The sequence below is a fragment of the Podarcis tiliguerta genome (genome assembly GCF_965153285.1).
Source record: "Podarcis tiliguerta genome assembly, chromosome: 4".
NCBI lineage: Eukaryota > Metazoa > Chordata > Lepidosauria > Squamata > Lacertidae > Podarcis > Podarcis tiliguerta.
In genome coordinates this window covers 75,496,201-75,522,395 of record NC_139537.1, presented here as the reverse complement: position 1 = coordinate 75,522,395, position 26,195 = coordinate 75,496,201, and the positions used below count along the sequence as shown (strand labels likewise).

The following is a 26,195-nucleotide window of genomic DNA, read 5'->3' as shown; positions in this document are numbered from 1 at the left end:
GCGAGGTTTTTGCATCGGTGTCATGTGGGTAGTTTCTCTTTCTATTCATTTATTAGTGTTAATTGGCGGTGAGAGAGATGGGGGGGCCCAGGGGCCTGGCTGGTTGCCTTCAGTTGACTGCAGTGAGTTTTGTTTGCATGTGAGAGAGCGGGGAGAGGTTGTTGGGTCATGTTAGCCATATTGATTTGTATGCTGTTGGTGGGTTCCTGTTGTTGTCTTGTTGGGCTGTGTGTGTAATAAAGGGGAGCCACAACAGGGTGAAGGCGTCCTCTTTTATTTGTTCCTGTGCCAGTTTCAGTTTGTTGGTTAGCTTTTCTAGTAAGCATAGCTGTCAACCTTCCCTTTTTCTGCGGGAAATTCCCTTATTCCAGTGCCGTTTCCCACTGCTTCCTGCTGCTATCCCGGATTGTTAGATATCCCATAGACTGTCCGTGGAACAGGTGAGGCTGCTGGTCCCATATTATTGAGGCTGCTGATCCCTTATTTTCAGATCTGAATGTTGACAGCTATGTCTAGTAAGGCTGTTTCCCATACAGTTTGGTACTAGTGGTCCATGTTCACTGCTGACAGATCCCTCCAGCATCTAGCTAGGGTGCTCTTGGCTGCTGAGAATAGGTGGCTTATGAGCTCTTTGTAGTGTGAGTGTACATGACATGCTTTACTTAGGGCCAAATTCCAGTATTTTGGTGCTTTTTTAAAAAGATACAGCAGTGGAGGAGGGGCGATGCTAGAGTTTGGGATCACAGCAGGTAGGGATTAGGAATATAAACAGAGCCTTCTTGCTGTGGTCCTGATGAAGAAGACTCCACTGTATCTGCCATTTGCATTAGAAGAAAGCTTGGCAAACTTAATTTGCTTGTATACTAGGGATGCACACATGTGTCTAAATCCATCCTGACATTCGTTCTCATCAGGTATTTTCCCTTCTGCCACACGTCTCTATTCCGTTTTGTTGTCCGGTGATGTGGAAATATACTTTTTTCTTTTACATGTATCATAGCTCACAATGGGTGTGTGTATCTATGCCGTCAACAAATGTTTACGAATGAATTACTTCCCCCTCCATAGTTAATGTAGTAACAGAAGGGTAGCCCTGTTACTCTTTTTCAGCAAAAGCAACAGAGAGTCCTATGAAACCTTAAAGACGAAGTTAACTGGGGAGGGGGGAGTGTAGAAAATAACTCTGTTATTATTCTATGTGTGATGGGGTGAGATCCTACCTTAGGACTGATACTAAGCTGGTAGCTGCAAGTGACCCTGTTATCGCTATAGGAAGAGGCAAGTCAAAATGTGTTTCTGCAAATTGATTTGACCGTGTCTGTGAAAATACGCACCTGCTAATCTGAGAAGCCGAGTATGTCATAAGCACAGGATTTCTCTGTGCTCCTTGTGTACAGAAAGCAGATATGACAGACCAGGATTTAGAAATAACAGGATTAAAGAGGTGGGTACATTGTAATTTCTCGGGATTACCTTTCAGGTTTGCATATTGCTGGAATATGGGTAAAATTCCTCAACGCTTGTTTTGCTTCTTAAATGATGTGTAATAGAAAATGAAAGCAGAATAATTTAGTCCAGTTCATTTAAAATAATACAGAAAGGCCGACCTCTGTCATTGAACTGCTATGCACATTGATGATTTTTATGAACTGGAAGCCAATTCCACCTTCCCACATTATCAAATAACCTCATCAAAAGTTAAAATACCCTCCTCCCAACCCCACCTAAATTTGCATTTAGATTGTTTGGTGCCAACGTTCTCAATAAGATACTTTTCAGCTCTGTCAAACAAAACCTGATTGTCATTTAGCACAGTGGCAGTCGATTTACATTTCCATTAACGTAGATCCCAGACAATTATCGGAGGAAATAAAAGAAAAAGAAAAAGAATCTTATAAAAACCAGCTTTCCTTCTGCAGTTTTTATGGAGCCCGGGAGTCGATAAAGGGTCGCTCTTATCACCGTTGGCCCCGGGAATGGCCGTCACAAAGACGAGGCTCCTCTGAATGAAAGGAGTATCTAGAGGAGACACTGGTTGATGATGCACAGGAAAGGAAGCTGAGCAGGATGTCAGTCTGCAGGAGAACTGGGTAGGCAAACACAGACAGGCTGAGAGAGGTTAGTCTAGGTCAAAGGGTGAGAGTGAAGGTCCTAAGGCGAGGGGAAAGGAGCTGGAAGAAGCTCAGACTCAAGATTGGGTACACAGTGAGCAGGAGGCAAAGGTGACAAGACCTTATAACGTATTGGCCCGAATATAAGCTGCACCCGAATATAAGCCGCTCCCTTAAAATTCCACAGGCACTCACACCTGTTCCGTTTTACTGTACAGTGGTACCTCGGGTTACATACGCTTCAGGTTACAGACTCTGCTAACCCAGAAATAGTACCTTGGCTTAAGAACTTTGCTTCAGGATGAGAACAGACATCTTGCTCCAGTGGCGCGGCAGCAGCAGGAGGCTCCCATTAGCTAAAATGGTGCTTCAGGTTAAGAACAGTTTCAGGTTAAGTACAGACCTTCGGAACAAATTAAGTGCTTAACCCAAGGTACCACTGTATGTCTGTTTCAGCAGCGATACCGTAAAAGCCAATTTTTGTAAGGTCGTGAATTTAAGCCACACTTTTAAATTTTCACGGTCGGAATTTGGGGGGGGGGGGGAAATGGTGACGCTTATATTCAGACCGATACGCAAAGTGTAATGAACACACTTTTTCTGCCCTGGGAATTATTTATTAATTTAATAGCCTGCCCTTCACCAGCTGGCCTCAGGGTGGGATACTACAATTTAACATTCAGAACTAAAAAACAAACCAACCCCCACACAATTAAAACATATTGCATTCACGGGAATAAGGCAGGTCTTGAAAACACACCATGGAATGCACTGGTGTATGTGTTCAAATCACCATCCTCACACTTTCGATGGTTTATTTTCCCCCCAAGCAGGAGCTGCAAATCGATCTGTAAATATTCTGAAAATAATTTAAGGATCTAGATGGATGTCTGAAATGCGAGGAATGGGGGTTTCCCCTCAAACTGTTATCATGCACTGGCTTTCTTGCTAGTGTACAGATCATATATTTGACTTGGCATGGAGTAACGCAGCATTACCTCTGCCAGTTTTGCTATGTTGTAAAGAGCCGCTGAGGTCAGGAAGGACTCATGGAACTGTGAAAAAACCACAAATGCTGGATCTTTTTTCCAGGAAAGTTTAGAAATAGGCATAGCATTCTTTTTGAAAACAAATTGGAATGTTCCAAGAAAAAATAAAAAGAAGACTTCAAGGCTCTCCAATCCCTGGAAGCAAAGCTCTGCAAACTAACTGCATCCAGCTTCAGTTTTCTTGTTGCAGTCTCTGTGTGTAGTCTCTACACCATAGAGCTTCTTACTTTTCATACTGCTGTGTGACCTAGTTTCTCTCTCCAATGCATAACATTCCCAAGACATTTCCTTGAATAGACCCCTTAGGTCCAGACATGTGAAATTGCTGGTGTCTTGCAGTGAATCCTATGAAGTTGACAGTATCCCTTCACAGAGGCTGCTCCCGCAAATCGCACCAAGGAGAATTTCCCCGGTGTAAACACCTTCCTGAGCTATCCTATGGTTGCTAAATGGAGCATTGATGGTGGTGGCCCCAGGATGTCAGTCTAATCCTCGGGAACAATTTTAACAGGCTGATACTGACGGGGCTCAGGCCAGATGCGTAGAAAAATGAATAGAATTTAAAAGGTAGGCATTCATAAATATGCCTTATGTGCAGCATTCAAATAAATCGAAAGAAATTGGGGAGGAAAGAGAGCTTGGCAGTAGAGCCTCATGATTTGCATGCAGAAGGTTCTAGGTTCAGTCCCTAGGCATCTCCAGTTCCAAGGACGAGATAGCAGGTGATGGTTGCATTTGTGTAGATTAAGAGGTCAATGCCATGATTTGAACAAGTAAACTTCAAGAGCAATGAGGCCAAAGTATTACACAATGCAACCCTTTGCAAGAAAATTTGGGTGTGGATTTTTTTTGCGGCTTACATTTGGAATAACTGGATCAAGTTCACATATAGCACTAAGCCATGATTTGGTGCTACATAGCTGAGCACTGGGCTCATATACTTTTGCTTCCTCTCTCTCCTCCTGCCTCTTAATTTGTGACTTGCTGGTTTGCAGCAAAGCATGATTTTGCCAGTACATCCAAACTGGAAAACTCTGCAGGTTGGACCAAAACATTTTGCTGCCTGAGGTAAAGGACAAGATCATGCCTCCCCCAATTACATCTTCAAAGTCTGTCCTGACTGGTAGTTGAATCTTACTTCAACACTGGTAACAGGGCAGCATGTCATCTGAGGACAGCAGGCTAGCTTAAGAGGCGCAAGACAGACCAGGCAGCACACTTGGCTTGTCTACTCCTCACTCATTAGTATCTATCACCTGAGGTGGTGGCTTCATTCTGCCTAATGGTAGAGCTGGTCCTGAAACTATGGCTTGGGTTTGCCCGGAAAACAAAGATCAAACCAGGGTTTGATTCGGATTTACAACCTTGGTTTGATTATGCAAACCATAATTTGCTGGTTCCAATGTAAGGGCAAACAATGGTTTGTCACAAATCAGGAATGCAACCGAGGAGCATGTGAGCAAAAATCCTGGCCCTGTATCACCATAGAATGATTTGGTGTTTCATGCACAACAGGCCGACCCATTCGGCCTTTGACTCTTATTTTTTCAATCTCTATTGCTCTCCATTCAATTAAAAAAAGAACCACACGTATTCATTTGGGTTACATTAATGGTTATTTTATTTAAAGGATGAGAAACACAGTAATTGCAGTTCATTTGTACTCATAATAACCATTGATGTTTTTTCAAAATTGTATGTTAACATCCATGTGTAACAAAAACCATTTTTTTCCTGAACTGTGCAAAGTACAAAGGGTTTGTTCAGTTAGCAGAAACCTTCTCCAGTACAACAAACCTAGCATTTTACAAAACAAGGCTGCCAGGACAATTCTGCTCATTTTCCGTCTTAGGAAACGCATACATGCGTGTGCACACACTCCCCCCTCCCTCCCCATGCTTCCTGTCCTTTGAATGCCGTTTATCAACATGGACCACCGGAAGAGCTAACACTTTCCACACAGAGGTCACTATCCAGAATCCCTGCCTTGTCTTTTGCATTCTGTGTTTGTGCTACATACGTGAAACTGATCCACTGCTACAGGAGACTCCTCCAAGCTACCATGATAGATGAGAACTAAGATCCGTTGTTCAAATGTTGCTGGAGCTTCAAACGGTCAAAGAAACACTTAATCCTCAGAGGAAATGCGAGCGATGGGTTTTTAAGCATCAAATGCTGGGATTGGAGTGAATGTGGAGGCACCAGTGGCGGAGCTTCATGCTCCAGCACCGGGGGGCGGAGAGCAGGCAGGGGCATGGCTGGTGTGCACCCCAGGGGGTGGCACACTTCCTGGGGGCATGGTGCGCTGCCTGAGGGGGCGTAGCGCCCAGCACAGTCAGGGGGGCAGCTGCAATGGCACCCCACTAGGATTGTGCTGCCGGGGGTGGTGCGCTCTCCCCGCCCCCTCTTCCTCCGCCAGTGGGTGGCACAACCTTTAAAAATACTGAATTCAGAAAAGATGTGTTTGCAAATTGTTGCGTTTTGTCCTAGTGGAGTTTGTGGATTATGGATTAACACCTTCATACAGAGATATGCAAAATCTTTTTGGCAAAACAACAGTGGCTATAATATCCCTGCCAAAGGGTCATGATTCCTTGGTGCTGCTGTTGCGTGAATGGCTGGCTGAATACACTATGCAAGAGCTAAGATCTATATTCTGAGCACAGCAAAGAAACCAATTCTAGATAAGGGGTGGCCTTGTTTATCAAAGAACAAGCAACTTTAGATGCATGCATGGACATCTGTGTGCCTAGGAAGATTTGCGCCTTTTTTCTTTGAACAGCAACCCTACCCCAATAGATTGCCTTTGATGCTCTCCTCGGTTTCAAAAGTGGTTTACCATACAGCACTGGGCAGGGGGATTTGTTCAGGAAACATCTCTGAAGCCGCCTTAGATACGTGGAACTAGTTGTGTGGTTATTTGAAACCTGGCCTCCCATCTATAGCTGAAGTACACAGTGCTCACATCTGACTTACTCGTGCAAAACTCTTATGTAAGAGAGGCTGTCACAACTATGGCAAACAACCACCATTTTTGGTCCACTGTAGAGAGCCTTCAGTATTAAGCATATAATTATGTGCACTGTCCTGAACGAGAGATTTTTTATATATATAAAAAAACCCATGTATCATAGGAAGTGGGAGAATGCACTGTCTTTAATCCCTTTTTCCTTGTGAGAGGAATGTTTCCTTGCTCAAACTACAGAAGCACCAACATGGATTTGGTCCAAACAATTGGTTGCAATAATTCCAAAGCAAATCAGGATAGAAACCATCTTCCTCTGCCCATTCCCTTCCATCTTTTCTCAGTTCTGAATACAGATGCTGGTGAAGAAAACACTCCGTCATCTCAGGTTCCCAGCTGGAGGAATTCTGAATTTCCACCACCCTTTTACCTCCCCCGGGGAAAAATGACACTTTACATTGCCAGCCACAGCTATTCTCACACTTGAAGTCAAAAGTCACAATTGACCAGGGCATGCTACAGATATATTTAAGGGTAAGAGATACATCACACGCTAACACATGTAAAAGTACTGTATTTCATTTTTTTAAAAAACCAGCAAAGCCACTTCTGAGATGTGGGGATTTCAAGCAATGAAGTGGCAGAGAAGGGAGCACCCATCCCATCCTTATGCCGCCCACTATATTCCCTCTCCAAATCACATTCCCAAACAGCTCTTCCCTGAATGTGTCAAAGATGCATGCTAAAACATGGTTGGAATCCTGTATTGGGCAGGGAGCCATTGGGAACAAAACATCAGGCAGGGGAAGGGTTAAGTTGCACGCCCCACCTATTTCCTCCCTCTAACTGCCCCTCCTGAAACAGCTAGTTTTGCTTTCTTTCATTTTTTCAAAAAATACACAAATGGCATCATGGCACTCTTTACATGTTTTAGTGTGCAATAGGCAGTTTGCCCCCCCCCCCCAAGTATTTTGAAGTTTAAGGTGGAACTTAAGCACGTACCCAAACATCTTCTAAGGAAAACAGAATTTAAAAGTGTTAAGCTTTGCCTTGATTGTGTCATTTGTTTTTAAATGATGAGAAGAGGTAGATGGGAAGGAGGGAACATCACTCTGTGCCTAGAATGAGCTGGCCAAAGTGTGCGCTTCAGGACAATTCATGAGAAGGCGGACTCTGGCCAGACCAGTGCCTAAATCAGGAGAAGACAGGAAGTGCAGATAGCGATACGTGTGTGTGTTGGTGTAATAATCGAAACGGGCTTGAGAGACAAGTGATAGCTGGAAATAAGGGCATGCTAATATCTTCAGGTAAACTCCCCTTTGGGGAAGGCACAGGTGAGCCTTAGCCTCCTGTAAAACTGGGGTGGCTAATGCCCGGTCTGGGGCCTCACCTGGCCTATCCTCAAGCCCCTCCAAGTTTGGTAGCAGTGGCAAAAGAAACAACCATAAAAGTCGACACAGCCCTGGGAGGGGTTGGAGAGATTTAGTAAGGCATGTGGCCCAGCGAATCTGACAGGGACGCAAATTGGCTCCCTGTCCAGTCATCAGAAGGATGATTTGATGAGCAGAATACCTCCCTTGTCAGCTGATCTGCTGTGGGAGGAGGCAGTGTGCCTGTGTGAGAGTGTGGGGTGGCCACACCACTGGGTGCCACAGGGCTGGCTGAGGGCGATTACAATCTTTGAGCCAAATAGGTTTAGGCAGGTCTGCTCTAGGGTAACTCTAGCTAAAGCTAGATGTTCTACCTAAAGGATCCCACAGAAGATGGAAAGTAACCTGAGTAACAGCTGAAATGTTTTTGAACTCACTTGTACTACTTCCGCATATCCTCTTTTTAATCTTTGTATGCCACAGACTCCCTGGCGAATGAAATACATGTTGTTTGTATTGTTGTACCAGCTTTTCTATATATGAGAGAGAGATTATCTGAATATTTCCATCACTGAATATGGCTTCCTAGAATATAGCTAGCACCCCATAATTATTTGTGCATGAGTATCTGCCCTCAGAGCTAGTGTCATCAGAAATGGGTCTCATCTATCCAAGTACCTGATGATTGTTTCAGCAAGTTTTAGGATTGGGCTGTTAGTCTGGCATGTTAAAATTAAGAGAGTAAAAAAACATTACCCTACGTTTTGAAGGAGTAACGGGCTATGTTTCTTGATTTCTGCCCATATCTTAGAATGAGAAGAGCGTAGTTTATGCAGGACAAAGCAATACATTACAACAATGGGAAGATTTTGGGTGGTGGTTCCAGTATACACTGCCTGAATTAAACTGAGCGAAAGACACTGCTAAAAATATCCTTCTGTCTCTTTGACAAATTTTTTTAACAGATGTCACCAGCTGATTTATGACAGGTTTATTTTCTTGCTTCCTATTTATTGCACCTTTAAGTTCTTGGTTGCCGGAAGCTTCTATTGCCTGAATATTTTATTATTATGTAGCTTGACCCAGATTAGAAAACCAAACACTGTTCAGAACTATACATTTCTACAGAAACAAATCACATTTTGATAGTGGTAATTACAGCCATCTTCTCTCTGATGTTCAGAGACAGAGAGAAATAAGAATTCCAGCGTTCTGTGCTTGCGGGAACCTGCAGTGTTCTTTTTATTGCCATGTAGAAGTCAATTAAAATGAATCCTCCTGGAAAAGCTCCCAAATCTCCAGTAATTATCGCTGTCTAGACAGCGTACTATGCTTTGAAGAGGCTTCCGACACAATATATTTGTGTGTAAGGAACAGGCCACTGTATATTTAGTGATTCTTAAGATTCCGACTCCCCTCTGGTTGCACGGAGCAAGCAATAGAAAGGTTTTGATCTTTAGGAGCCTGACATTAGCGACAATAAAGGATACAAAAATACACATAGGAGTATCTTCTAATACAACAGATGATAAATGAATGTGTAGGTATCTGAGCTAACCAATGGAATTTCATTCAGTCAGTGAATAATGGGTTGAATCCAAAGGTGCCCTTCTGGGTGTGGAGTGGGGCTTCCTCTCACAGCACAGCTGTTTTACAGCTCATGCAATAGCCTTGCATAAATCCACAGATGTTCTCCTGCAGTTGAAAGCACGAGTACTGCTGTGGAGCAGGCCTATTATAGCACTGTGTGATCTCTTTCGTAAGGGTTTGCTGAATGCCACTAGCAAGCTGTTTTCCTTCCACCCATGCGTCTTTGGATCGAATTCAATCGCTTTGCCTATTTGCCATCTCTTACGTCTTCTTTTTTGTCACACTCTATAGCAGTTGCTGACCAGAATCCAGAGATTTGCTTTCCACAAGCAGATCAAGGTAATATTCCTTGTGAAACCAGCTCGCGCGAGGTGCATTCAGAGAACACTTTCCCCATGTGGAAGCCTGTTTCACGAAGCTACTTGTATGCGTAGCTTGTGCAAAGCCTTGCACATAGAGCAGGGGTTCCCAAATGTCCCCCCATGGACAACTTGAAATTGCTGAGGGCCACTCTGTCAGTTGTAGCAATTGCAGTGCGTTGTACTAGATGCTGTATGATTTTTTTAATTGCATCGTTATTGCTTCTTTTATTTTGTATTACAATTTGAGTTCCATAGAGTATAAGACATAAAAGCAATAAAATACAATTAAATATGTCTAATGCAATGGATATGGGATCTTCCATCTTCATCCATAGACACGTGCTCGACCAACTGAATGAAACTCATGGACCACTGGTAGTATATAGACCAGTTTGGGAACTCCTGATGCAGAGAGTTTCACAAGGATTTCTTCTGCTTGTGGTCCTATCTGTATCCTGGCCCCAGGTGCTTCAATGTCAGTAGCAAGTATGGCAACTGTAAGATCTTTTGCATACTTGAGAACAATTTTTTAATTTGATATGCCAAATCAAGTATTTCTTAACTGAAAAGTAGCGCCGTATGTATGTGAAGTAGGACTTTCCTTATCTATATGGAGTTTGCAATGTATAACATTTCTTGCATTAGAAAAGTATATTGCATAAAAGCTCTCTTATCTGAAATACATTAAAGCAACAATCAAAATTAAAATGCTGCAAAGGAAAGAAAAAGTAACGGCTAACCAAAACGTCATGTAGTTGATGATAGTCAGTCCAGCATATCAGATTGTTGGCTCTTCGTATGAAATCTTTGATGCGCTATTAAGCTAACTACAGGAGATGCAGTGACAAGAGAAAAAGTCTCAATGTGGTGTCCACACTGCTCGACGTGACTTGGCCATGCGGTCCATTGTCACACATAGGATTTGGCTTTCAGAATGGGTTGGGAAGTCGTGGGAAAATGCACTTTTCCAGTGTTGACTCGCCTGACACTGGGAACGCTACTCTCAATATTTTTCTGGGGGTGCATGGTGTATGAAAAGGCCCTGACTAGTATTCTTAAGCAGAATATTTTGAGGTATCTATTAGAAAGGAATGCTGGCAATGTTTTGGACTCCCAAATTCTGTCTAGCCGAACAGTGTGCAGATTTCAGCGGGTTCCGTTCCGTCCATGAGCTTCCTTTACCCCCACCTGGGAAAACAGACAAGTTCAAGAGTCCCCCTTGCACTCCTCTTGAAACTCAAGTCCCTCTTGCATAGGCCAGTAATAAGAACACTGCAGCTCAGACAAATAAATTACAGCAATATAACAAGTTTCTTAACCCCCCCCCCTTTTTTTAAAACATACTTTATCATTTACACAAAGTGTGGCGGCTGGATTTTAGCTTAAGATACAACCCGAATGTGTGTCCTCTCAGTCTTCGACTCCGAGTGGAAGGCACGACTACAGCAATACTGCTTGTATGTACCGTACGTGGGTTTGAAAGCACAGCAAGAGACCTCATCTCCTGGGCTGAATATCAAAGAGCCTGCGGAGTCTTTGGAAATAATAATTACAGTTCTTGTTATGGCAGTGGATATTAGGAAAGTTTCCCTTTGCTGTTTCTTTTTTTTGTGCTATGGAATTTCCTGCGAAAGGTCCTTCGAGTCCAAAAAGCGTGGAGCTCAAGCCCTCAGAAGCTCTCCACAAAGCTCCCGGGAAAGAGGCCTGACCTGCCGTTTCTCTGCAAAGTCCCTTTGTACCAGCCGTCCTCCCTTTTCTTGTGGACAAACACGATGTCGCCTTCTTTCAGTTCGATCTCGGCTTCGCTTTGTGGGGGATAGGGGACCACAACACGATACCTTTAAAGAGACAGAAGGGTAGACCTTATTGCAGGTGGTGGTTCATATGCTCTACTTCTACTCCCTGGAAGGGTCAGAGATCTACACCTGGAACCAGCAACCGCACAGGCTGGTTGGGAATGATGATGTGGAAAGTTCCCACGCCAGAAACTCTTACACAATGCATATATTTATGTCAGTTTTATCAATAAGCCATCAAAAGGTACTAGGCTGCAGAATGCTTCACCAGCCTCTGGGGTGGTAGCAGAAAAGGGACAGGGAGGCACGTCCCTCCTTCAGCAGCCTGCTGCATTTTACTTATTTAGCATTTACGTTTATTATTGCCCCATAACATAGCTATCTGGATGCAGCTCAGAGACCATCTTCGCTCCAGCAGCCTGCTTGGTTTCTTGCTCACAGGCTTGCATAGAATTCCTGGTCATCTGTAGCTGCCAGGCAAATACACAAGCTGATTTATTGAGAGAGTATCTCTGTACCTTGCTTTTCAGCTAAGAGGATATATTTAAAAAGTCACTGGGTTCTTTTGTTTATTATACTTGCATTTCGCTGTACCTTTAGCGGAGTGGCTGCCAGGATCTGATCATGGGTAAGATGCATAACACTTCCCTAACAGTGTAACATCATCGGTTAAGCATAGGAGAGGGCACCATAACACTGTTGAGCATCATATTGTATCTGAAATGCCTGGAGAAAAGCTGTGTATTTTGACATGATTGCACAACTGTGTAGAATATAGCGCTCATGAGTCAGGATGTAAGGAGGCAGTTGTCTTGTATTTGTTGCAAGCAGCCCTATTTCTGTTCCGCTGCAGCTCACTTTCTGCCAAAAATGTTATTTGTCATGCTGTCTGCTGTGGTGAAATTATGTAATTTGTGCAATTAATGACGCAAATTACATTGTCATTAAATTATTCCACCCCATTCATTTCATTGTGAAGGAAACTATGCAAATGGGGAACACACACACACACACACTTACATATAATTTGTGGATAACAACAGTGAATACCAGTTGTATTCACTGGATTGATTTCTGTTCTGGACACGGGAGGTATAAGCAAACATTGGCAATTGCTGCTCTCGTTTCCATTTTTGACAGAATTCTCCAACATCCTTGCTCATGAGCGATCCAAAATAAGCTGGTCATCTTTCCCCCTCACCAGTAAATCAGGTTGTCACTTCCTCCGGGTGTGCCAATTCAAGTAATAGGGTTTGAAATGTGGACTACTGGCTAGCTATGGAGAAAGTCTATCATACTGCCATGGGCAGTTCTGCTACACTTTGCGAAGCACTGCCAATCTCAGCCATTATGCAAAAGAATGTTCACATTATTTTAGACATGCTGCTTCAGTGCTGACTAATTACATTATTCAATTAGAGTAATTTTAGCTAAAATGATCCCAGGTTTCAAATCTTGCAACTGTGTATGGATGTGCATAATGGAATACGCAAAATAGGGGGGGCGTTCATTGGACCCCATCTTCCTGGTGAATGGAAATGCAACATTTTATTTTACTTCAAACTGTTCAAATTTAGGTGCATCGTAGTGGCAGAAGCATTCCGCATCTGCTCAAACTGTCCAATTGCAATTCAAAGCAGATGTGGAAACCAGAGCTCATAACACAATAAAATGGTGTCTCCCCCACCCAAATTTACAAATGGCAAAATTCTAAAGGGCTACATAGTATCTAAAGGGATACTATGTGTACATAGGTGGGACACGGGTGGCGCTGTGGGTTAAACCACAGAGCCTAGGACTTGCCGATCAGAAGGTCGGCGGTTTGAATCCCCGCAACGAGGTGAGCTCCCATTGCTCGGTCCCTGCTCCTGCCAACCTAGCAGTTGGGAAGCACGTCAAAAATGCAAGTAGATAAATAGGTACTGCTCCGGCGGGAAGGTAAACGGCGTTTCTGTGCGCTGCTCTGGTTCGCCAGAATCGGCTTAGTCATGCTGGCCACATGACCTGGAAGCTGTATGCTGGCTCCCTCAGCCAATAAAGTGAGATGAGCGCCGCAACCCCAGAGTCGGCCACGACTGGACCTAATGGTCAGGGGTCCCTTTACCTTTACCTTATGTGTACATAGGGATTTGCTATCTGCCAAAACATTTTCACATATTTGAATTTTTTTAAAAAATATAACACAAATGATGGGTCTTGGGTCTCCTGCTCCATTGATCAGCCGGACCAGGAATATTAAGTACATAACATTTCCTAGGCATTTCCTGATAGCTCTCACAGTGATGAAACTGGATTATCTCAGTTGTGCTGATTACAGCGGTTATATGTTTAGGCAAACAGCACTGGAAGGAAGCAGGTGTTAAGAAAAGAGAATTGGAATAAATGCAGGCTAGAATGTGCTACAGTGAAAGAAAATACGAGCCATTCCCCCCCCCCCCCACCTGGCTTCATTATCTGATTAGTTTCATACACAATACCTTACAAAATGCACAGTCGGCTCTGAATTCCACTCCAGGCTGCAAACAATTAATCAGTGTGATTAATTCCTCTACCTTTTATTGCAATTAAAATTTAGCCCATTAATAGGTAGGAATGACAACAAGCATCGACCCCCAAGGCTTGGGAAGCCCCACCAAAATGCACTGCAGTAATTAACAATTGTTTTCCTTCTTGCAATGAGTGTTAGGTAGCTTCTTGCAATGGCTAGGTCAGGCATAGGCAAACTTGGCCCTCCAGCTGCTTTGGGACTACAGTTCCCATCACCCCTGACCACTGGTCCTGTTAGCTAGGGATGATGGGAGTTGTAGTCCCAAAACATCTGGAGGGCTGAGGTTGCCTATGCCTGGGCTAGGTGGTGGTGGGGTACTCAGATGGAGGAGTACAAAATGCGGGGCTTAGGATACGAAATAAGTAAAAAAAATTAGCATCAGTTTGGAGGAGACTCCAGTTTTGGGGGTTCACATTTAATGAAGCTGTGCCTGCGTGTGTTATTAGAGTTGCCTAACTCTCCCGTGTTTTATATATTTGTGGTTGTCAAGCCACAAGTGCTGCATAAAATATGAATCTGTTCATCTGAACCCACCCATGCGCTTTACTTCATCTATAGAATTGAACAAATTATGTATACAGTAAAATACAAACAAGCAAACATGTTGAGTGTGGAGATGAAAAAGTCACTGTGTTGCCAGATGTGAAATTCAGCTTCACACATGTATTTTATTTTATTTTTAAAATTGTACTACTGAGCACTTGGGTGACTTAATGAGCACAAATGGATGTGGAATGAACTTCCAGACAAGTGTTTAATGTAGCTGCTCAAATGATCCAGGGCTAGGCGTCATCCTTCCTAGTGTGCAAAGGTAATTAATATTCCCCATTTATAGGCATAAAAGAACCATATGATCAGTTAAGGGGTGCAGATAAACCAGTGATATGGAAGTTAATTCATAAATCAATTAGAAAACCTTGCCTGCTGAGTATAATTAAGCTTATTTCAATTAGAGGTTATTCTCAGATTTAAGACTCGGGGAATCAAAACGCCTGAAAATCAGGATCTGGATTCTCAGCTACTACAAAGTGCAATTAGCACTATCTGTAATGTTTTAAGAGGCCCATCTGTATAACTCCATTTGCAGCTTATTGTGCAAACAATGAGAACACAGGCTGGCCTTCTGGCTCTGTGCATTTTCCATTCCACAGCGTCACAATCCTGCCCTTGCTTAACTTCCATTCTTGGGGCTAAGAAAGTAGCAGGATTTTTATCGTGCCTGGTTGGAAGAAAAAATGCAAATTAATAGTAAGGCTAAATTTTCTGGGTTTTGGTGGAAATACAACAGTTGGCGTCATGGAGCAGGCTTCAATGCTTTCAAGTCTGGGAATGTTCCTACTGACTTGTCCTACCAGTAGCCAAATAAAGCAGTCTTGCTACTAAATCTGCTAGCCAGACATTCTGATGTGAATTATGAAACACAGAGAGAACCATTTTTTTTTGTAATGTGGAAACAATTCTTATTTCCCACATATACTTGGTTATTCAGAAGTCTGCTATAGGGTGGGGTTTTTTCCTCATTATCTCTGGGGGTTAAAAACGGAGTCTTTGCACTTAATAATGTGCATGCTTTTTAAAAATGCTAATAGCAGCCCTGGGAGTGGCTGATTAGAATCACAGCAGGCAGGGAGTTAATGAAGTTATTGAATTTATTAATTGCTTCCCGTAATAGAATGTCCCAATGTAGTGTACAAGTATAAAATACAATGATGCAATAAAAATATAGGTAAAGGTAAAAGGACCCCTGATCATTAGGTCCAGTCGTGGAGGACTCTGGGGTTGCGGCACTCATCTCGCTTTATTGGACGAGAGAGCCGGCGTACAGCTTCCGGGTCATGTGGCCAGCATGACTAAGCCGCTTCTGGCGAACCAGAGCAGCGCACAGAAACACCATTTACCTTCCTGCCGGAGCAGTACCTATTTATCTACTTGCACTTTGTGCTTTCGAACTGCTAGGTTGGCAGGAGCAGGGACTGAGCAACGGGAGCTCACCCCATCCTGGGGATTCGAACCGCCGACCTTCTGATCGGCAAGCCCTAGGCTCTGTGGTTTAGACCACAGCACCACCCATGTCCCTAATAAAATTATACAAACATATTAAAAGCAAGGGGCTGTGCCCCTGCTCTCTTCCCTTGCTGACTCTGCCTGCACCCAACCCATCCCTCACCAAAGTCACCCCTCCTCCTGATCTCACCAAAACCAACATTCCCCTCTCTCCCTAGATGTTCCAAAACCTCTAGAGTTTGCCTGGGCTGCCAACTTGCTTGCTTAGGATGCTCAGTTGTCTGGTATGCCCACTCACAAACTTGCTGGCCGGGACTGCCTGCCTGCATTTCCATCTCCATCCTCTCTGGCCTCCAATGCTGCTGCAAGAGTCTAGCAGCTCTGACAGCCCAGTTTGCTGCCATGCTGCAGTTTGAAACGCCACCTGTCAGCAGCCATGTGAACTGCAGTATGACGACATTATTCCATTTTTATTTTATATATGAGAACATAATCAAAGTTGGGGAGAAATCCAGTTATTGGTGCTGCTCAAATGTGCTGGAAAACAAAAATATATATTTGCCTGGCCCAAAAACAATGATGAAGTTGGTGCCAGGTAGCTCTCAAGGGGGAGAGCATTCCATTAGGGGTTTTTAAGCAGAGGCTGGATGGCCAGCTCAGGGATGCTGTTGCAGCAGGTGTCCTGTGTTGGAAGGTGGTTTGGGCTAGATCACCTTTGAGGTCTCTGCCAACTCCATGATCTAGTTAGCTGATCTTCCCAGTTCATAGGAACCTTGCAGTGAAATGAAAATATTTCTGTACAAAATACTCTTCCTAGGATGGCAGCTAACCCAAAATACAAGTAAACACGCTTAATTGGATGACATACCTTTCTCGAGACAATGGCTTAGGTTCTGGGCGGATGGCTGCCATCGAAGGCGGAAGCTGCCTTATGGGAGAAGGAATAGGGAAATTCAAATCCAAAGAGCCTGTCTTTCTGTGCAGAGGCTCCATCTCCATTGCTCCTTGCATTTCACTTTCAATTGGGCATGATCCTGCCCTCCCGTGGCTAGAGAGAGAGGATAGTTCAGGTCCCATAGCCCCCTGCAGCATCCCTTCCATCACTGCCAGAGGGTCATGTGTTGGGGACATTGACGGAGGAGAGCGGGATTTCTTTTTTGTGGATGCTCCTGCCAGAAGCTTCAGCAGACCACTTTTCTTTTCTTTCTGCATAGGAATCAAACAGAAGATTACAAGTGAGATGTTTCAATTACAGCTTTTTAGATGAATGCCAGCCCTTTTGTACGCACTGGGAAGTCAGCATTGTTTACAACTTATCTTTACTAAGAGAAGTTTTGTGTTATAAAAGGTGAGGTACAGTGGAAGTTATATTGAGCTTCTATTGTGACAAACATGATTGACTCATCCCGAAAGGGAAAAGTCAGCCTCTAAACAGCTGGAATTTGAAAAGGCAGTGTTATTTGATTCTACTCCTGGAGGAAACAGAGCAGTGTTTTGTCATTTCACGCTGGCAAATAAATTCTCGAGGACCTCAGTATGACAATAAATTGCTTCTTTCCTTTTGGCTGATTTGATTAAATCCCAGTGTTGGAGACCTTTGTGTTATCAGGACAAGAAATCAACATGGGCTGCGCACATGGCTTACATTTAAAGCACGTGACTTTCACCAAAGAGTTCTGGGAACTGCGGTTTGTTAAAGGTGCCAGACTTGATGCTCTCTGGGGAATGACCTGCAGTTCCCACGATTCTTTGGAGGAAGTCATGTTCTTCAATGTATGGTGTGCACATAGCCATGTTCTTGTAAGGCATAATGCTCTCTCGTCAGATTCTCTAAGCTGCAGCTAGCCTGAATTTTACATAGATGTTTATTTCATGTTTTCTCGCCCTTCCTCCAAGAGTTCAGGATGTGCATATTCTTCTTCCACTCCCCTCCATTTTATCCTCAAATCAACCATATGAGGTCCTTCAGGTGTACCCAAGCCCTTAGGTAAGATGTCAGGGTCATGAGGACAGCTCTGCCCTATCCCATGTGATGCTACTGTCCCAAACCTTTTGGTCAGGGCAGCCATTCAGTCTCTGAATGGGCTTTCTTTCAATTGCCATCATTAGAACCAGTGGCACCAGCTGCCACTTGCGGTTTTGCAACTAAAGCTTTTCTGTAGGATCAATATTTCTGCAAGCGGAATGTTGCTGCGTGTGCAAAGTCGTTAGGCACTGAGTGGGTTAATGATATAAATAGATAAATGAATGAATGGAACTTTCGCTGGGGAGGAGGGGGAAATACAGCAGCATCTTAATACTCCGACAAAAGCAGCTGCCAGAATTTTTTTTGGGGTGAATGGTAAATTGCTCCCTTGGGGTTCGGTGCACAACAGTGTTTGGGAAAAGAATACTGATGAAGAAAGCTCCTGTTTTGTACAATGCTTGTAATACCATTTTTTTATGTCTAAATCCATGCATTGAACTGAGCTTTTAGCCTTTCATTAATCGGGTTTTAAAGCAAATTTTACAGGCATAAGTGAAGGAAAACTAAGGTGTCTTATTAGTACATACAGGTAATGCCCATTCCTCCCATCCTAACTCAGATTACCATTTAAATCGACCCCCAAAAGGGGAAAGAAAGGTGAAAAAGAGAGCGAGGTGGGGCAGGTAAGGGCAATTCTGGGGACAGAGGAAGAGAAGTGATGGGAAGAAACATAAGAGACGATGTAGCTTAGTGTTGTCTGCACCAGTGTTCTTCAGCCTTGGGACTACAGACACTGTTGTACTAAACGCCCATCATCCCTGACAATTGGCTAAGGTGGCTGTAGATAATGGGAGTTGTAGTCCCACAGCATCTGGGGACTGCATGTTGATGAACACTGGTCTGCATTAACCGGCAGCTGCTCTCTAGAGTTCCAGAGATGAGTAATTGAACCTGGGATATTTTGCAAGCATAGCATCTGCTGCTGAGCATGACACTTCAGCTCCACCCCCCCAAAATTATGGGGTCCCTTAGAGCCTGATCTGCAATGATGCAATGCCGTGCTGCTGGCTGCTGACAAAATATCCCCTCTCCCAGCACAAACACCATTACTTGAGGCCAAGAAAGCACCTGGCTTTGCTGAAGTGTTCTGGAAATGTTGCAGTAGGTGTACAAGCTGATCCAGCAGTTCCCAGCTAGGATTTGAAGTACCATGTTTTGACCAGTCAGGGGACCCACCATATCCACAAGCTCTTACCACTGGGTGATTTTGAACTTCTCCAGGGGTCAAAATATCCTTACAAATATGCTCCCACATGCCATGGAGCGCTTCCAGATTACTATTTTTGGGCGGGATAAATGCAGAACCTTGCAACTTCAGGCTGTGCAGTGTCAGATAATTTGGAGCTCTTGTGAAACAAATCCGTTGAACCAAAATATTGGACTTTTGGTAGAAACCATGGGAAAACATTGGTTTGATTTAGCACCCTCTAATAACCACACAGACAAATCAGGATGAATGTTCATGAAATGTTCGATGCTATCTAATCTCTCCGCAAGCGAGTCAGGATGAATGCCCATTAAACAGGTTGCCTGGAACTGACCCAGGTTTATATTAGGAACAAGGATAAAGAACCTACTCTTTCAATTATGATCACCTCTAGGGCATGTTCTCAATGAATGCTTACTACAGAACAAGGGTCAGCAGGGGGCCAGCCCATTGTCCCTCAGACCTTGCGGGGGGTCGGACTATATTTTTGGGGGGGGAAATGAATGAATGAATTCCTATGCCCCATAAATAACCCAGAGATGCATTTTAAACAAAAGCACACATTCTACTCATGTAAAAACACCAGGCAGGCCCCACAAATAACCCAGAGATGCAGTTTAAATAAAAGGACACATTCTACTCTTGTAAAAACACGCTGATTCCCGGACCGTCTGTGGGCTGGATTTAGAAGGCAATTGGGCCGGATCTGGCCTTAGTTTGCCTTAGTTTGCCTAACCATGCTATAGAAGAATAACAAGGGAGCATTTCCCCCTTTCATAAATGATTTTGCGACGCCATCTTGAGAAAATGGTGTGGCCCACGTACCCCCCCTTTCTAAATGCCATTAGAACATTTGTGGTAAAAAAAAAAAGGCATTGCAGGAGTTGTGAAGATGTTGAAAGAGATTTTTTAAACAGAAAGATGATGCAGATCAATTTAGTGTGATAAGGCTTCCAGCCTTTTAAGAACACACCCCTACGGATAGCTTTCATCCCACGCACGGTTTTCAAGCAGGCACAAGGACGTGTTTTCAAAAGAGTTTGCGCAACCATGTAATCAATTTTTACATTAATTAGGAAGTCTGTGTGAAACACTGCTGCCGTTTTTAAAGGCTGGGTGTGATATATTAAACGCTGAAGACATTCTGAGGTGTGCCAGGCTAACTTGAAATTTCTTGAGAAACTTTAAAAGGCAGTCAAGGAAACAGGAAAAGAAAGAATGTGTTTTAAGCAAGCAGGAAAAGGCTATCACAAGTGAGCTACAACCCTGCTTCAATAAATAAGGTTTTCTAGCTAACTTGTATGAAATGAACACGGAATTAGAATATTGACTAGTATTCTCAAGTTCTCACATTTTCTTTATGGAGAAAAAGAAGCCGCTGGGATTTAAACACCCACACACACAGAAAGGAATTTTTTTGCTAATGTGCTGAATATTCTGGAAATCTAATGAAATATTCAATGACGAAATGCAGCTTGCAGCTTGATAATACTTTAATTTTACACTTACATTAGCTCAACTTCCTGGCTTTTACCAGAGGCAGATTTTCTTTTTTAAAAACAAAACAGATAAACCCACGCAGCTTTACATTCTTTCGTCTCCTTAAGTGACAGAAACTTGATATGTGTAATTCTAAAGAAAAAAAGAAACACCTGAGATCTAGATTTTTGTAGGTGGTCTTCATTTAATTTTTTTAAAAACTCGCTTGGCTAATGCAATAGCAGCAAGCATTTTCTCCCCCTCAAGCTCCTCACATAACCAACTCTCACAAATTCACAAAGCTTCAGGCTACACTCTTCTTGGGTAGTCAGCACCAAAATTCCCTTTAACTATCACCCTCAACTATATTATAGTGAGCATGAAGTATGTCTGGCTTTGCTGAAAAAGTAAATGAAACAAGGTTTTCTGAGTTACTCCAGAGAGATTTATAAGCAAGCTAACTGCTGGAAGATCACTGAAAAGCCAGACAATTTGTCACTACTGCCACCATTTTTCAAACCAGTACGTAACAGAAATATTTGCACAACAGTTGCACAACAAAAGCGGGCTCTGTCCACTTGAGAGGATGCTTCAGCCAATCCTGGCTCTCAGATGAATATATACATTTTTTCAAGCCCATTTGTCACATTGCTTTTCAGTGCAATGTGTGAATATAATCAGGAGTAAACAGAGAACTGTGAGCTCTACCACAATTTCTACTTACAGTTTTTGAATTAATGCATCTTGCCAGATCTGCTAGCTGTCTTCTTCAGCGAGGGAGAATAAAGGAGGGTGAGAAGGGATTAGCACCAGGCAAGATCTGCCTCTCCAAATTTGTCTTTTCTCATAGAGCTCTGATTCATTTGGGAAACTGAGGCCTTCTCCAGCCCAGTCCCCGTTTCTTGACAGGAATACAACAACATGACTACCTTTGAATGTGACTTGGAAACTATAATAAACCCAGAACACAGCTGCTAAACTGGTGACTGGGAGTGGCTGCCAGGACCACAGAACATTGGCCCTAAAAGATCTACATTGGCTCCCAGTATATTTCTGAGCACAATTCCAAGTGAGCACAATTCCGCTTGGACTACTGCAATGCGCTCTACGTGGGGCTACCTTTGAAGGTGACCCGGAAACTACAACTAATCCAGAATGCAGCGGCCAGACTGGTGACTGGGAGCAGCCGCCGAGACCATATAACACCGGTCTTGAAAGACCTACATTGGCTCCCAGTACGTTTCCGAGCACAATTCAAAGTGTTGGTGCTGACCTTTAAAGCCCTAAACGGCCTCGGTCCAGTATACCTGAAGGAGCGTCTCCACCCCCATCGCTCTACCCGGACACTGAGGTCCAGCACCGAGGGCCTTCTGGCGGTTCCCTCACTGCGAGAAGCCAAGTTACAGGGAACCAGGCAGAGGGCCTTCTCGGTAGTGGTGCCCTCCCTGTGGAACGCCCTCCCACCAGATGTCAAAGAGAACAACAACTACCAGACTTTTAGAAGACATCTGAAGGCAGCCCTGTTTAGGGAAGCTTTTAATGTTTGATGTATCACAGTATTTTAATATTCTTTTGGAAGCCGCCCAGAGTGGCTGGGGAAACCCGGCCAGATGGGCGGGGTATAAATAATAAATTATTATTATTATTATTATTATTATTATTATTATTATTATTATTATACGTGCTGACCTTTAAAGCCTTTGGCCCTGTGTACCTGAAGGAGCGTCTCTGATCCCATTGTTTAGCCCAGGCACTGAATTCCAGCTCCAAGGGCCTTCTGGCAGTCCCCTCACTGTGGGAAGTGAAATTACAGGGAACCAGACAGAAGGCATTTTCGGCGGTCGCCCTGCAGAATGCCCTCCCGGCAGATGTCAAAGAGTTAAACAGCTATATAATTTTTTGTAGACATATGAGGGCAGCTCTTGTTTGGGGAAGCTTTTAATGTTTGATGCTGTATTTGTGTTGGAAGCCGCCCAGAGTGGCTGAGGCAATCCAATCAGATGGGCGGGGTATAAGAAATAAATTATTATTATTATTATTATTATTATTATTATTATTATTATGGTGATGGTACTATGGGGCTCTCATTTTGATATCAAGGTGCTGAGTGGTGTGGCAAATGGCCTGGGGCCTAAATGCTTGATGGGAGCTCCTCTCTCTCAGTCTGCACAGGCCCTATAATCTGCAGAAGACTCATTACGTGGTGGCTTGGGACAGGGTCTTCTTTGTGGTAGTTGCAGAGTTGTTATGAGGATAAAATGGAAAGTGGGGAACCATGTAGGCCACCTTGAGTCTCCTGGAGGAAAGGTGAGCTATAAATGTAATAATAAATTAAAAAGAGAAAAATGATGTTTGTCTTACAAGCAAGGCCAACAGGCTTGATAAAATAATTAAAACATGTTGTACATGATTTCAGGGACCAGCACTCCTTGCTCTAACCCAGGAGGCAAGTCTGCGATCTATGTTCATCACTAATCTAGACTACATTTCTGCACTGATGATGATGATGATGATGATGATGTATCTACTGGTAAGTATCCAGTTCTTTGATTAGATATTTGAACACATTTTGGAGAATGTTTGGCTAAGTTGTAAAATGAAGTTGCATCCGCCTTTGAAAAAGCTAATGTGATCATTGCATATATACATCTGTTTTGATATATGTGCTAGGAAGCAGCAGCAACAGAGCACATCTTTTGGCTCCTGTGTACAACGGCCACAACGTAAGGTTAATTTAAGTTCACTGAAATCAATAGGCTTAGTCCCTAGTTACTGTTGTTGCAGTGATATCCCATCTTTCCTGCAAGGGGCTTAAAGTGGCATACATCCTCACAACGACCCTGTGAGGGTTAGGCTAAGAGACAGTGACTGGCCCAACCAATGAGCTTTGTGGATAATGGGGATTTGAACCGAACACTCTAGAACCACTGTACCAGACTGGCTCACACCGATTTAAGCTTGTCCACCCAGAATGTGGCCCAAATGTACATGCAGTGAAACAGATGTGTGTACGTAATTGTTACACAGAATGATCTATATTCAGATCACATGCTTCTTCCGACCTAGAAGTGTTTTCTACGTAGGAATTGTGTAACATGCCAACTGGCCTTAAGTAACAGCAAACTCAACCCCCAAATATTTTTGCTTCACATTTTTTAAGCTTCGTTTTTTGAATGTGCTGGACTACTTTGGGTGGAAACTGGGAAAATTTCAGTGTGATCACTTAGGAGGAAACTTCTGAACATTTACTTTCTGAGAGTTGCTTGGCAGTTGATTCAAAGTGGCGTGTGGATTCCCAGTATTTAAAAACACTGCTGAACAACATAAATGTTCAAGAGAAGTCCTTTTTTGAACAACGCCATATTGCGTTTCTAAAAGAGCTGAAACCAACAAAGGGGAGAAATCTGCTTTGTTATAGAATCTGAAGCAAACTATGCTTTGACAGCTGGGGTTAATGCATTTGGCTGGGTTAATTGCCAGCCTGAGAAATATTCATTAGCTGAGTGCCAGCTTTCTGTCCTTATGCTCTAATGCAGAATAAGGAAAGGGTGGGGAAGATGCTAGCTAGATACTCGAAGATAAGTGATTTATTATCAGATACCTCCATGACTATGGAACAAAAGAGACAGCTCTATGCACAACCCAAATGAGAGTATTGGCGTTAAGGTCAAGTGTTTCAAACTATATGGATTGTTGAAGCATTATTAGAGTTCAAGGACTGATTCCAGCTTGGCAAAAACAAGGTGCAAAACAAGGTAGGTGATGGATGTGGTCCTGGGCGGACTCATAAGGATCAGTTATAGAGGCCTGGAGGGTGGTGGTTCCTTATTCTTATCTAGTGGGCTTCTCTCTGTCCCACTTTGGCAAGGTTTTCATCTTGTTCCCTATAAAAATGCACCTCGGAGGAGTTTGAATGAACCTTCAGTGCGTACCCAACCAGTCCTCAACTTTCGCCAGTTCTTGGCCCTGCCTTGTCTGCACCATAGGCTAAAGTACACCCAACGTGGTGCAGACCAGAAAATATGTCTGGCAGTAATCAGCGGTATGCAGTACCGGCACTCCCCCCCCCACTCCCCCAATGTTGGAGATGGTCCAACCTGTTCTGCAGGCGACTTATGCCAACCCACACACTTCTTTAACACACCAAACATGACTTTCCCTATCTGTCTATCATCTATCTATCTATCTATCTATGAGTTATATTCAGTGCGGTAGATTGCACCCACAACAGCATACAATATTAAAAGCTGACTTAAAACAATCATTACTAAAACATAGTGCAAAAACAGATCAAACAAACAACAACAACAACAACAACTTTATTATTTATATCCCGCCCAGCTGGCTGAGTTTCCCCATGTTTAAATCCAAGCAAAATCAGCCCGTAGCAAATACCCTGAAGAAAACCATCAGGGAGGGAACCAGGAACTTTACCCCTAGGAAGTGCATTCCTCAGTGTGAGTGACACCAAAAAGAAAGCCTGGCTCTGTGCCCTAACTGGAGGGGAAGGTGGGATGAAGAGAACAACTTCCCACGCAGATCAGGGAAGTTCATACAGGACAATTTGTTCCCTCAAGTTTGACCAGGGGCAGCCAAGTCCATATATTGCAGAACTACAAGTCCCATAACACCTGGTCATTGCCCTTGCTGCCTGAGGAAGGTGGGATTTGTAGTCCAGACATCTAGAGGGCACATTGTTATCTATCCCTGATTTAAGAGTGTTTAAGGCTTCATACACTGTTCACCTCCCCATATTTATTCTAAAGGGGTACTTTCAGGAAGCCTTGGCAGTCTTTTCAACAAAGGCTGAACCAGAAGAACATAATCAGATTTTATTTTATTTTTGTATAGTGGGGTGCAATCAAACATGGCTTGATGTTGCTAACAGGTTTTATTTTACTTATCAGATTTCCCCCAGAAACTGTAAATCTGGAGTCAATGAGGAACTTGCATGCATGAGAAGCGTTGGTCAACAACTCTCTGGAAGTATCCTTGGGAACCAAAGAGCAAATACAAGAAAGAGGATTTTCCAGACACCTGCCAGGCTTCTGACAGACTACATGATCATTTCAGAGCCGAGATGGAGTGGGGGAGGCTGTGGATCATGTGTGCTGGAGACAACATCCTAAGGAAATCAAACTTTAGCAGTACGTAAGTTCTACTTGAGCCTTTATCACTGCAATTCAAAACTTGGCAGCGTTGCATTTCTATAGTTAGAACAAATTAGAAATGAGAAGAGCCGGTGAGTGCAGCTGCATACTGTTTTGTTATGCTTATTTTAAAATCTTCTGGATTTAAAATCCATATTGTGACTTCCTACAAGTACTAGATCCAAAAAAGGGAAGAATTTTAATCAATGTGCTATCCAGCTTGAAACAATTCAAGGTTGTGCATACTATGTGCTCATTTTTGTTTTAACCCCTAGCAATGTTTACTGACTGACAGCTCAATAGGAAGTTTGCAGTGTACTACTGAAGGTACTTGTAGTATGCTTAAAGGTAAAGGTAAAGGGACCCCTGACCATTAGGTCGTGTTGCGGCGCTCATCTTGCTTTACTGGCTCATCTCGCTTTACTGGCTTCCAGGTCATGTGGCCAGCATGACTAAGCTGCTTCTGGCAAACCAGAGCAGCACACGGAAACGCCGTTTACCTTCCCGCCAGAGTGGTACCTATTTATCTACTTGCACT

At 43.4% G+C, this 26,195-nt stretch overlaps 1 protein-coding gene and 2 long non-coding RNA genes across 4 annotated transcripts in view; 2 read left to right on the top strand and 1 right to left on the bottom strand.

Annotated features, from left to right (window-relative positions):
• Positions 1–470: 470 nt before the first annotated feature.
• LOC310676383 lies at positions 471–25,629 on the top strand. The gene is made up of 3 exons (XR_014510516.1): positions 471–2,118; positions 22,924–24,262; positions 25,415–25,629. It is a non-coding gene; the product is annotated as an uncharacterized lncRNA (long non-coding RNA).
• Positions 4,471–7,551, top strand: LOC310676430. Its single transcript, XR_014510566.1, has 2 exons — positions 4,471–5,437; positions 5,475–7,551. It is a non-coding gene; the product is annotated as an uncharacterized lncRNA (long non-coding RNA).
• Positions 7,019–26,195, bottom strand: part of SH3RF3 (SH3 domain containing ring finger 3) — a 218,231-nt gene continuing 199,054 nt past the window's right edge. For both annotated transcript variants that reach the window (XM_083437722.1, XM_083437721.1), the window contains 2 exons: positions 16,664–17,001; positions 7,019–11,285 (listed from right to left, as the gene is read on the bottom strand). In XM_083437722.1, coding sequence (XP_083293848.1) covers positions 11,117–11,285; positions 16,664–17,001 — 507 coding nt within the window. In that variant the 3' untranslated portion in view covers positions 7,019–11,116. The remainder of the gene's footprint in view (positions 11,286–16,663; positions 17,002–26,195) is intronic.